This window comes from Microtus ochrogaster, linkage group LG5, assembly GCF_000317375.1.
Source record: "Microtus ochrogaster isolate Prairie Vole_2 linkage group LG5, MicOch1.0, whole genome shotgun sequence".
NCBI lineage: Eukaryota > Metazoa > Chordata > Mammalia > Rodentia > Cricetidae > Microtus > Microtus ochrogaster.
The window spans coordinates 20,584,363-20,597,092 of record NC_022031.1 but is presented as its reverse complement, the minus strand read 5'-3'; the positions used below and the strand labels follow the sequence as shown (position 1 = coordinate 20,597,092).

The window sequence follows — 12,730 nt, the reverse complement described above, 5'->3', positions numbered from 1 at the left end:
GGATGTCCCGGCGGCTGCGCCGGGGCCCCCGAGCTAGCGGCTGGCGGCGCTGCGGAGGGGCGGCGGGAGGCCGACGGGCGGAGTGGTTGCGGAGGAGCTGGCGGGGTTCACTCCTACGCGGATTGTTCTGAATAACTTGTCTCCGATAATGTCTCTGATTAACACACTTTTCTTTCCTCTCCTCCCTCCCTCTCCCTTTACCACATCTTTCGTCTTGCTCCAGAGACCTAAAGGGCAAGGAAATAAAGGTGAGTTTGGTTATTTTATTTTATTTTTCTCTCTCTCAGATGTTGCCCTGATGTTATTTTTAAACCGCCAGCGGCTTCTTTCTTGTTTTTGCTTTTCTTCTTAAATGTAAAGGTTAGAAAAACATCCATCGCAGCTAAGCCAGCTAACATTTAGGTAGTTCCTGGGTTTGAAGCTGCGTTTGTAGAAACCGAAGTTCTGCAAGAATAAACAGCTGTCTTGCTTGTATTTCAGTAAACGTAAGATATTTCTTTAGTTTTCTATTTTATCTTTGTTATATAACTTAGGTCACGATTTTCTACATTTGTGTCTAGTTAAGTACGTTCTTGAAGTGGACATTCTGTTTAAAATGTCTGGATAATATTTATACTTGCAGTTCAGATGGCGTTCTGTGTCACATGAATGAAAATCGTACGGTTAATCACTGATCCATAAAAGTTGCTTGCAAAGAGGCAACAGCAGTACAGAACTCCTAACAGCAAGTATCTCATTGTATATAGCCCTGACTGCAAGGTGTGTCTCAATCTGGTATCTTACAAAAACCTGAGAAGGAAATTATTTGTGTAGTTACTGCTAGCATTATATGACTTACTGTTTAAAAACTACCATTAAAAGTAAGGCATTTAAAACATAAATGTAGTTTGTATTTATGCCCGTGGAACTCAGTAGTCAGCTGATTGAAACATTATGACATAAGTCATGTGATACTAGTTTAGGACAATAACTCCTTTCTTGGGGTGGTGCCAATTAAAGAACATTCCAATGAACTATATAGTTATAACGTTTTGCAGTACCGGAAATGACACTAAATACAGTTATACTTCCTGTTTTTTTTCCCCCTAGTAACCAAGTACTGCTTAGAGAATAAAGATCTGCAATAGCCCTTTAGGTGTAACTTTCATGTTTCTGTTGATGCTTTTAATTTTTTTCCTGGGTTTTTATGTGGCAGTGCTGGTTAATTAGAAAATAATTATGCTCTTCACAGAATAATTTCCTTCATGTCATGCTGCATTTTATATAAAAATTTGTATATACCAGACCCATTGAAGTGTGTAGGTAACAAACTTACTGCTTTATTTTAGTTAATGTTTTCTTTCAGCACATAAACATTTAGGAATTAACTTATGGAATTTTAGTTATAATTATAAACTTCAGAATTAGAGGTTAATTTACAAATAGTTCTGAAACATTTGTAAATTTAAAAGGAATTTCTTTTTCTTTTTTGGCTAATCTGACCATCTGTGTAATCTGTGGTCATTATTGCCTAGTGTAAACTGTTTTATCCTAGAACTATGCAAGGCTATTTGAAGTGCTAAGTGTTTTGTGTTACGCATTTTAAGGTAAGTGACTTCTGTGAAATTCTTTTTGGATAAGAAATGTAGACCACCTTATAGATTGGGTATTGTAAGCTTGTCCTGGATTACCACGAGTTTGGTTTACTCAGGAATCACTTCACTTTGGTGTGGCCTAGTGACCTCTGTTGTTACACACCAGATACTTACTTATAAATTGTCTCAAAGACAGAAGCCAGCCACAGGCTGCATCACCTGGTGACTGCATTTTTATATGAAAATTTTTAATTGATAGTGTCACTTCTGATTTGATATGTAGCTACACATACACATTATGGTTTTTGGATAGTTCTTGTTCTTTATTCTCCCTATTTTTCTTTTACTCTTTTTGTTCAGTTTATAGTTTTATTCTAGGATGAAGGCTGGGATTTCTTACAGTCCTGGGTTTCAATACCACATATAGCTACTGATTTACCAAGTTTGTTGAGCACATTGCACTTTTTTTTTAAATTCTCTTCTATAAACAAAAAAGAGTGACTGTAAATCCTGTTGTTAAGATACTGTAATCACAACAGCTTATTGCTCTAGATGCTATCTGATAGTTGGATTATTTTTATCCTCTTTTGAGGAAGAGAAGAAAAGCTACTGGTCCAAAAGTATTGGTATGCTTAAAGTCATGTAAGTTGGAACCATTATAAAATGATAGAAACCATTATAAGTTTACAAATACATTACAAGCCAGGTCAGGACTAATAACAAATGGCAGTTAGGAGCTTTTGTGTGTTTGAGAAAAACGTCTGTCTTAGCTGACTTATTTTTAAGTTAGTGAAATTATCCTATAGTAAGTCTGTCTACTATTATTAAGCAGAAACTGTAACTGTTTTTCTTGCTTTACAACTGTAAAGATGTGGTTAATAATTTTTGAATTTCAGAGTTTAAGAACCTTATGTTCCTAAGAAATTGGTATCAGTTAAGATTTTAAACCAGTTGACTTAATATGACTTTCGAGATGCTACTTCTTTTATTACCTTTAGCTGACATTAGCCTAACACCTGGCTTTAGTGTCTTTTTCTGCAAAGTGTTCTTAAGCATGTCCTTAAGGCTTATTGGACTAAAAGAATGAAAAGGAGTTCTGTCAGTCTATTTGGAAAGACAAAATGCTTCTGAAATGTAATTCCTAATTTTTGGTTTATTTTTACATATTCCTTTTTTTTAACTAAATTTTTTTCCTGTGTAAAATGTCAGACCTGCTTGTTATACTTGGCAAGATAATACCAAAAGATAGTTAAAATGTAAGGATAATTATTTGTTGGTTCATAATTTTCTTTATTAACAAGAACTTTTGCTTGCTGTGTCTTCATTTGTGTGTCCAGATGTCCTCTTAGGCCTTCCTCCTTCCTTTCTTTTGTTCCTTAAGTTTATATAAATAAGCAACACGTGGAAATTGGTTCTTTTTCCTCCTCATTCCTTCTGTAGGAGGGACACGTACATCATTTTATACAACTGCAGTTTAAAAGAATTAGGTTGAAATTGGTTGTTTGAATGTTTCAGAAAATTAGTGTATTTTAGCAATATTATGTTGTATCTTCTCTCTGTCCCCCCCTAATAAATGATTTCAAAACACCATACTATCATTATTTTGGCTTCATACTTTTACTAATCCTCACAACATTCCTGTAAGGAGATAGAGGGTATATGGTATTGTCGCTGTTTTTGTAGGTGGGAAAACATGATGCACACATCTGTTGACTTTCCTAACTTGATGTAGTCAGGACCAGAGCAGAGAATCACCTGGCTTCTAAGGCCCATGTTCTATCTTGATTTGACTTTGCTTCATAGGGCAGAGGAAACAGGCGAAGAATCATGTAAGTCATCTGTTCTTTTTTCCCCTGAAGAACTTTTACACAATATAGAAGTGGCTTAGATTTCATTAATGTTCAGTGACTTTCAGTCTCCAAGGCATTAGATTGTCCTTAAGTAATGATCAACAACTAAAATCTTATGAAACAGTTGCTTTAAGAAAGTATGCTTCTGAAATTAAAGGGCTAGTTAGTATCTTATTAGGAGCCTTTAAATGGATACTTTTTTGATTATGTTAGCAGTAAGGACTAGATAACCAAGAACTAATGGATACAAGAGATAGAAATTGTTTTTAATACAGGCTGATATTCATACTAGTTTAATAGTCTATTCTAGTCAGAAACTTATTTTTTTGTCCTTCAAGAAATAAAAGACTGAGCCGGGCGGTGGTGGCGCACGCCTTTAATCCCAGCACTCGGGAGGCAGAGGCAGGTGGATCTCTGTGAGTTCGAGACCAGCCTGGTCTACAAGAGCTAGTTCCAGGACAGGCTCCAAAATAACCACAGAGAAACCCTGCCTCGAAAAACCAAAAAAAAAAAAAAAAAAAAAGAAATAAAAGACTGTGCATCACTATTGTTGATAAAGGAATAGTCAAACCAATGGGAAGAACCTCAGCCCTCATATGACACCCTCCGTTTTATTTTGTTAGTAGTAACAGTTACATATTTTAATTCTGGAGCCCATTTAGCCAAACCTGACTCTGGTGAAGTCATTATGAAACACTGTTGAATCTTATAAGTGGAGTCAGGATCCATTTGATCTTTGGGCCATAGAGGTCAGCTCTGAATCCTTCATGCTTAGAGTAGTTTTGCTTTTGAGCTATCTCTGAACATTATTGGATGAAGAATGAAGGGATTTAATAGATCTTTGCTCATAAGCCACTGCTCACTAATGTTACATTTTAGGTAATGTACACTTAGGACAAAATTAGAGTTGATATTCTGGTAAACTTAACTCCACATTAGTTGGTCATACTTGGTGACATTGTAGTTTTGAGCAGTAATTCTAAGAGATTGACATCCCTCACAAATTGCCTTTTCTTTTTTATTTCATGTTCAATAACAAATACTGCTACTGTATCAGACACTTTCCCAGTAACCTTTGTCTGTTTTTCTGGTTCAGAATAATTTTTAGTTTTATTTGGGGTATTGCAGCATTTAGTATTAATAAAGATTATTAAATATGGTCATCTCATACGAAGATAAAATGAAATAAGCACTGAATAACCTGAGTTATTATTAGGTTAATGAGCTCAAATCACGACTGGAGACCACTTGCCTCCTCGGTAGTAGACCTGAAATTGAAATCCAGGAGGTGGTTTTATATGCTATACTCAGGCACTACTGGGACAGTGTCCAAATGAATTTTTTTCTTGACTACAAAATATGTCTTTTTTACAGTGTATGAAGTAGTTTTGAACTAGTGTGACATTCTGGTTTGTTTTCTCATGTGTTTCATGAGTAATCATCATCATCATCTTTGGTGTCTTAATTGTAGTTTTACTTTCATGTGAAAGTCTTCTTTATTGGTGTTTAGATTTGAACACAAAACTTCAGTGCATGCTAATTTCACCAGTGAGTTGTTAATCTTTGAGAATCAAGGTATGTGCACACACATTTATTAGAGAATCAAAGTCTTAGAGAATTTTAACTAGAGTGCTTACGTAACGTACACGAGGCCTGGGTTGGCACCCCCAGTACTGCCAAAAACCAAACCAAAACAACATAAGGCCTTTCCTTTTTAATGAGAGGGACGTGCTACATAGCTCGGTCTGTGTAGTCCATACTGGTTTTTACCTTCTCTCCTTTTGCTTCTACTTTTCAAGTGCTGTGGAAACCAGTGTGTGGCATCAGACCTAGGCCTTTCTAGATTTTTCATAATCATCAATTTTAACCACTTTGGAGACATTTAAGTAATTTTTTACTGGAACTTCAGGTCATAAATAGTTACTTGAAGGCTCAGCCTGGTATTGTATATATGCCTGTATTCCCATTGCTTCACAAGCTGAAGTAGGATGATTGAGAATTCAGGGTTAGCCTGGGTAACATAGGAAGAAGGCCCAGTTTTGGTAAGAAAAACATTCTTACCTTTAACAGATTAACAGACTTTTATAAAGTTAGGTCACATACTCAAATATATTATCTACATCATTACTTAAAGTTATTTTAAAGTCATACACAGTTTTAGGGAGCCTTCCCAACATTTCTGTCTTGCTTTGCTTACTATAATTTTGAAATTGGGATATTTTAAGATTTTGATCAAGGAGAGTATATAGATAAGGTTTATATAATGTTGGGTTTTAGATCATGGGATTTCTAGGTTTTCTTTGGCACACATTATTTCTAAAGGTTATCCTTAAGAGAGTTCTTAAATCAAAACAGCAAGAAATTCTGTACTATTTTTTTTCCAGAGTTGGCTTGAAAAGTGTTTGAAATGTTAATATTGTGCTATAAATTTTATAAGGCTTACAACATTTCTAATACAGATATGTTTTTTAGTTTCAGTACAAAATGGTTCGATTCATCAAAAAGATGCTGTAAATGATGATGATTTTGAGCCATACTTAAGTAGCCAGACAAATCAGGTAAGTTTTCTGCAGATTCAGATTTAAGAAGTTAAACTTCTATTAGTTTTTACTGATTTTTTTTTTTCCCAACTAGACATCTAATTGAATACAAGATTAATGTAATGTGAAATTTGCCTACATGTGGTGAAAAACACTTGAAGGTTTAGGATTATAAGTAACTGAATGGGGTTCTAAAATATTTAAAGATGAGTGTTATTTTTATATATTATGCTTAGAATTTTTGAATATTAACATGATTTAATCTTTTACTATTGCAACCATGTTTTTCCTTTTTTCCCCTTTCCTTTCCTCTTCTCCTTCCCTTCTCTTTCCTTCCCTCCTCTCTGCTCCTCTCCCCTCCCTTCCCCTTTCTTCTCCCCCTTACTCTCCCTCCCCCTTCTCAAGGCTGGATTTCTCTGTATAGCCTTGTCTGTCCATCACTTGGTCTACCAGGCTGGCCTTGAACTCAGAAATCCACCTGTCTCTGCCTCCCAAGTTCTGGGATTAAAGAAGTGCTCTGCTATTGCCTGCTACAGCCACATATTTTTAACTAAAGCAAATTAAACTTACTAGCTGGAAACTTTCACTGGATAGATTAGTTTGTGTCTTACAACTTTAGTTAAGTATATTTTCTTTAAGATATTCAAATTTGAATTTCATTAAGTTACTGCAGTTTTTAATTTGGTAGTATTAGAGAATAGAATTAAGGACTTTATAAATACTTCATTGCGAACATGGAGATTAAATATAGATCATTAGTACCCCCCCCTCAAAATTCTGGGATTTGAATCTGTGATATTGTACATGCTAAGTCATGTACCCCAATTAAGCTACATACCTAGCCCCTAGTAGCTTCTGATTAAGGATAATTTAAATGCTAAGAAGCAATAAAATAAAGGTATTTTATATTTTGATAAAATTTTTGCTGTCATGTTTATTGTCAAATTTGTGTCACTGGTAGAATCCAATTTTGAAAACAAAATTTCAACCTTTACCAGTTCATGAGAATATTCTGGAATGAAATTTCTAGTACCGTTTCTTCCACTTGTAAAAAGATATATGAAAAATGTGCTCTGTAACTTTAACCTAGATTCCTTTAAAAGCGTAAGAGGCACTAAGTGTTCTCATGGAATGATTTGTTAGACAATTTGAACAAAAGATTTCTGCTTTGTGGAATGCATAGACTTGATTTGTAGCTTATAGAAGTGATGGCTTTGGTCACCCTCATCTACCTTTGGGCATTTTTCTTTATCTACTCTCCTTTGTGTGCTGTCTTAGATTCCTAGTATGTATTGGAGAGGGGTAAATAAATCAGGAGGAATGGAAACAAGTGGTAGAATTTGTGAATGCTTGGCAGGAAGGGGTAGAAAAGATGTCAACATTTGTCTTTCCACAGTACCAAAAATGATTACCCCTAACAAGGCGTGCATTTAAAAGCATTAGCAATACAGAACTAGGTAACTAGGTTTGTTGTATAGAAAAAAATGGAAAATTGTCTAAGATCTTAAAGGTAAGTTATATGATTTTAAATCAGAATTTCTTAGCTGAACTGTAAAAGTAACTCGAGAATTGCTAGTTTAATGGAAACTAAGTTTATTTCTGGAATAACTCAAGTAAGCATGATTGACAAACTATAAAGTTGTTCAGGTATTTAATAAATTAGTTCCTTGAAGTCCTGATTTAGCTAAAGTTAAATGGATAGATTATGAGGTTCTTTTTAAGATTTATTTTTATGTGTATGTGTGCAAATATATGTTGCATGTGTGTGTGTGGTCCTGGAGAGGCCATAAGAGGGTGTTAAATCCTTGGGACCTGGGAGTTAAAAGTTGTGAGTTGTCCACCCTAAGTTCTGGCTTCTCCAGAAAAGCAGGAACTGCTGAGCCAACTCTCCAGCTCTACACATTGTGCTTTTAAAATTAATTCCTTCATGTAATTTTAAAAAGTATAAGTAACAAAGATGAATTATATGGTGGGAAAGGTGTTTTAATTTCTTCTGGTGATTTAAGTTGTTTTCTGCACTTAAATCTGATTAAGTGTTAAAATGTGTTAAAAATGTTGGTCTTACTCATCTGACACCATACTTCTTCCATTTTATAGTGTTTTTTAAAGGAGGAAGGAAACAGACCATTGGTTCCCTGTCAATCTTCACAATAATGTGGTGATTGAGTCCAGGTTTTATGTTTCAGTTGCCCTTTTGTTGAGGATGCCATGTAAATTGAAAATAACATTTATTTAAAGAAGTTGGAATACTGATGTTATCTACCTGTGGTCAGTGTTGATAACTGTTGGTGTTTAATGTTTCCAGATTCTTGGCCATTTATTTACAGAATTGAAATTAAAACCCATGCTGATTTGCAAAAGTAGCAAGGAAATTTTATTTAAAGCAAAGCAGTAGAAAAATTTAGCATATGCTGCAAGGGAGCAGCCAGGCACATGAGTGAAAATAGTCAAGGCCTCAAGTTGCTGTCTGGGATCTCTCTTTATAAGGTCTAAAGGAAGGATGGGCTGATTGCTAAGGGTGTAATTTGGTTGGTTCTCTGTTTTGATTGATAGATTAGGTCATACAATAATTTTTCCATTGTGCATATTCCTTTCCATATGCATCTAATTTTGTCATATACATAGGAATAAGTAGATTTAAGAGTATAATTCCTAAAAGGATACAGTTTTGTTTTACTCTTCATGTACCCAGATCAGCCCTGGCTGGATCTCTCTGATCTTCAGACTAGAATGCATTGAGAATACTTTTAAATAGAAACTTTCCAAGTTTGATTGTTGTTAGAAGAATAGAAACATGTCCTCTGTGGGTGTAGCTCTGAGGTTGCTGGTTGCACTGATTGGAGAGGAGTGTGTGCATAGTAAGCACATTATTAGCAGAGGGGTATGTACATACCACAAACCAAGTGGAATCCCAAGACACTAAACCAGTCCTTATGCTTTCCCAGTGGAGGCTTGAGAAAATAATTACGTTTAAGTTTTATTCTGTTTTGGCATTGTGTGCCCTGTATTTTAACAATGACTGGGTATTGATGTGATTTTTCTACTGGTGTATTACTCCACAGTCCAAAATCCAAGTCTGATTCTGCGATTGTCTATACTAATAAAAAAATTACCTTCCAGATGCGATGGTGTACTCCTAGAACTTCCTAAGTGAGGTTGAGTTTAGCCTGCACTGCATAGCAACATTGCCTCACAAAAGTTAAAACAAAAAATAAAGCACACATAAAACCACTACTACTAGAGTTTCACAGAAGTAGCTATATTTGTCATATGAGTGCATTTAAAATGGCTTACATGCTTTATCTCATCTTTTGTCAGCAATGCCCATCCTTGGGAAATAAGACAACCGTTTTCTGAAAATAGGGTTTTTTTTTTTTTTGATTTCTTAAAAACAAAAAACCAAAAATAAGCACCTTAGTTTTTTTTTTTTTTAAGTAAACCTTCAAACTTATACCGTGAAGTTTTATATTTATGAGTTAGCTCTTTGCTGATGTGTTTTGTTTTATTTTTTATACATGAGTATAATTCTAGTTAAGTTGGAGGGTCAATTTTTGTTGCTGTATTGTGGAGCATTCCAGTACAAAGAATGAGTTCTTCATCTTTCTGTTCCTAGTCACTGGTGTGATGGTATGTGGCAGGGACAAGGGATTCATGACACAGATATTAAGTGAGTGCATGTGTTAAGGCTATTTGGTAGGATTGCAGAGTGAAGAATTGCAGTTGGTGAAATACAGATTTTATTATATTTAACACTTTTCATGACATCCGTATGATTGTATTTTGATAGTGTTATTGTGTAGCCCTCGCTGGCTTCAAACTTAAGACTCTTACCTTAGTCTTCCAGGTACTGGGATTATTGCCTTAATAGTGCTTTTGGAGTAAATCTCAGTTTTTGCAATGATCAATAGAAGAAAGTAAATAAAATCATTATAGATACTGTAAAAATCACTAACCCATTGGTTCTGAAATCAGGAGAGCCTTTTTGTGTGTGTTTGTTTGAGATTGGCTTTGATGTATGTAGCCCACATTGCCTTTGGCTCTGAGCCCATCAGTTTCCACATGTATTAGTATCATATTTGCATGCCAGCATTCTGGGCTTGGAAGTTGGGAGTCTGAAGTACTTCAGGTTCTTTATTTTGTTTTTGTGTTTGTTTTCTGAGACAGGGTTTCACCATGTTCCCCCGGCTGTCCCAGAACTCACTCTGCTAAACTAGGCTGGTCTCAGAGATACTCCTGCTTCTGAGTGTTAAGATTAAAGGTGTGCACTACCACTGCCCGGACAGCATATCCATTTCTTAATGTTTTTCTTTTTAATAAATATTTTTATTAATTCTCTGACACTTAGGATTTTTTAAAGTCATTTACAGCTACCTCTCTCAGCTCTTAGGATTAACCCCTTTCTCTTGTTTTAAAATTTAATTTTATGTCTTGTTTAAATTTTTTTATTTATCTTAAAATATTACAGACTTATAATTCTCCTTACGTATATTAGTTCTTCACCGAACCAGCATTCTCATTTATAAGTAGTATTAAATATCTTATTTTCTTTTAGAAGTAAAATTTATATAAAATGTGCAAAATCCAAGTATACCTATGGAACTGAAACCAGTGTCCAAATATAGACTGTCTTTCATTAAACATTTTCAGTTCTTGAGTTTAAATTTGTCTTGACCTCCAGGGACATTTTGAGGATTTTTTTTTTCTTTTATGAATCAAGTGTTATATAGTTATGATTCATGGATATACAACATGGAATGATTATATCAAGGGATTTAAACTATACCCTAAATAGTTTTAATAATATTTTTATGCTGTGAACACTTGAAACACCACCACTATCAGTTTTGGAATGAACTAGTTATTAACTATATTTATCACATTTTGGCTTCTTTATACATTAAGAGAAGCCATAAGAATCAAGAACTCACTCATTCACACATTCAAGAGTTCCGTAAAAATAAAGTGAAAGGTATAATTCATATGTCCATGGCCCATGTAGGCCCTGTGCTTGGTTCTTCAGTCTTTGGAGTTGATAGGATCCTTGCTCAGTTGACTTAGAAAGCCTTGTTCTCCTGTTGTCCTCAGTTATTACCTACCCTACTTACTCTTCTTCTTGCTCTTTCCCTGAGCTCTGAGGGGAGAGAATTGATGGCAATATACCAATTAGAGCTAGGTGTTGTACAGTCTCTCTGGATTATGTCTGACTGTGGGCATTTGTTCCCATATCTGCAGGAGGAGGCCTCCCTGATGATGGCTGAGTAAATGACTCATCTATGAGTGTAGCAGATACCACAGGAGTCATCTTTTTGGTGTTGATGCTTAGACTAGTAGTAATTGGTTTTATCTTAGGTCTTTGAGCTGTCGGTCTGTGTAGTCTCTGGTTCTTGGTCACCTAAGCAGTGTCAAGTATGGGTTCCAGCTCATGAAATAGGCCTTAAGTCAAATCACATATTGGTTGGTTACTCCCATAAGCTTTGTGCCAACATTGCCCTAGCAAATATTTTAGGTAGGAAGATTGTAAAAATTTTGGCTGGATTGGTTTTTATGTTTCTCTTGGTAACCTGGAGAGTATCTTCCCATACCAAAGACACTAGAACATGGGGGTAAAGGTTCTTTGTGGACACCAGCTCGAATTCTCCATCTTCAATGAGTTATGTGGGTGTTGTCATCAGTGGGGTCTTGTTGGCAGTTTGTGGAGAGCAGCTTATTATCTTGGCAGCAACCTGGGTTGTTTGGGGATTTCCATGTGACTGTTATGCCAAAGTTAGATGAAACAAACTTGGTGAGAAGTGGCCAGTTGGGACTCTATCTTCTTCATTATTTGGAAAATTTATTAGAATTGACTACATATGTTAGGAAGTTTTCATTGTCCTAGGTTTCCTTGCTGCTCCTCAAATGCCCCTTAAATTTAGTTGCCTCTCCCTACATTCCCTCCCTCAGCTCCATTCCTCTTCTGCTCCCCAACTGATCCTCCCATTTCAGCTCTCACCCCTTCCTCCCAGTTCACCAATAAAGTTCATCCTATTTCTCTCTATCGGGAGATCTATGTGTCTCCTCTGAACCCTTCATCAATACTGGCCCACTCTGGATCTATGGATTGTAGCTTGATTATCACTTATTTAATGGCTAATGTCTATATAAAGTCAATACTGAATGGGTTACCTCACTCTGTGATTTTATTTTTCTAGTTCCATCCATTTGCTTGCAAATTGCATGATGTCATTTTAACAATTGAGTAATTCTCCCTTGTATAAAAGTACTACATTCTTTTTTTGAAGTACATCTAGGTCCCTCCACCTTCTGGCTATTATGAATAGAGCAACAGTGTCCTTGTGGTGTGATAGAGTGTCCTTTGGGTATATGCCCAAAAGTGGTATGATGAATCTTGAGGTAAATCATTTGCCAACTTTTTGAGGAGGTGCCTTATTGATTTTCATGGTGACTGAAAGTTTGTGCTCCCACCAACAGTGGAGGAGTGTTTGCCTTGCTCCACCCTCTCTAGCATATGATGTCATTTGCGTTAGTGATTTTAGCCATTCCAATAGGTATGAGATGGACTCTCAAAGTAGTTTTGAGTTGCATTTCCCTGATGGCCAAGGATATTGGACATTTAAGTGTTTCTCAACCATTTGAGATTGCTCTATTGAGAATTCTTTGTATATATCTGTTCTACTTTTTTTTTTTAATTTATTTATTTTTTTGGTTTTTTGAGACAGGGTTTCTCTGTGGTTTTGGAGCCTGTCCTGGAACTAGCTCTTGTAGACCA

General features: G+C 35.7%; 1 protein-coding gene across 3 annotated transcripts in view; it reads left to right on the top strand.

The window, feature by feature from the left end:
- The first annotated feature begins 146 nt into the window (after window positions 1-146).
- Window positions 147-12,730, top strand: part of Ythdf3 (YTH N6-methyladenosine RNA binding protein 3) — a 33,186-nt gene continuing 20,602 nt past the window's right edge. The window contains exons 1-3 of one of the 3 annotated variants that reach the window (XM_013351879.2): window positions 221-248; window positions 3,258-3,403; window positions 5,897-5,982. In XM_013351879.2, coding sequence (XP_013207333.1) covers window positions 3,346-3,403; window positions 5,897-5,982 — 144 coding nt within the window. In that variant the 5' untranslated portion in view covers window positions 221-248; window positions 3,258-3,345. Of the gene's footprint in view, window positions 249-1,460; window positions 3,404-5,896; window positions 5,983-12,730 lie in introns of those variants that run through there. The other 2 variants (XM_005361908.2, XM_026786633.1) reach the window with 2 other exon arrangements.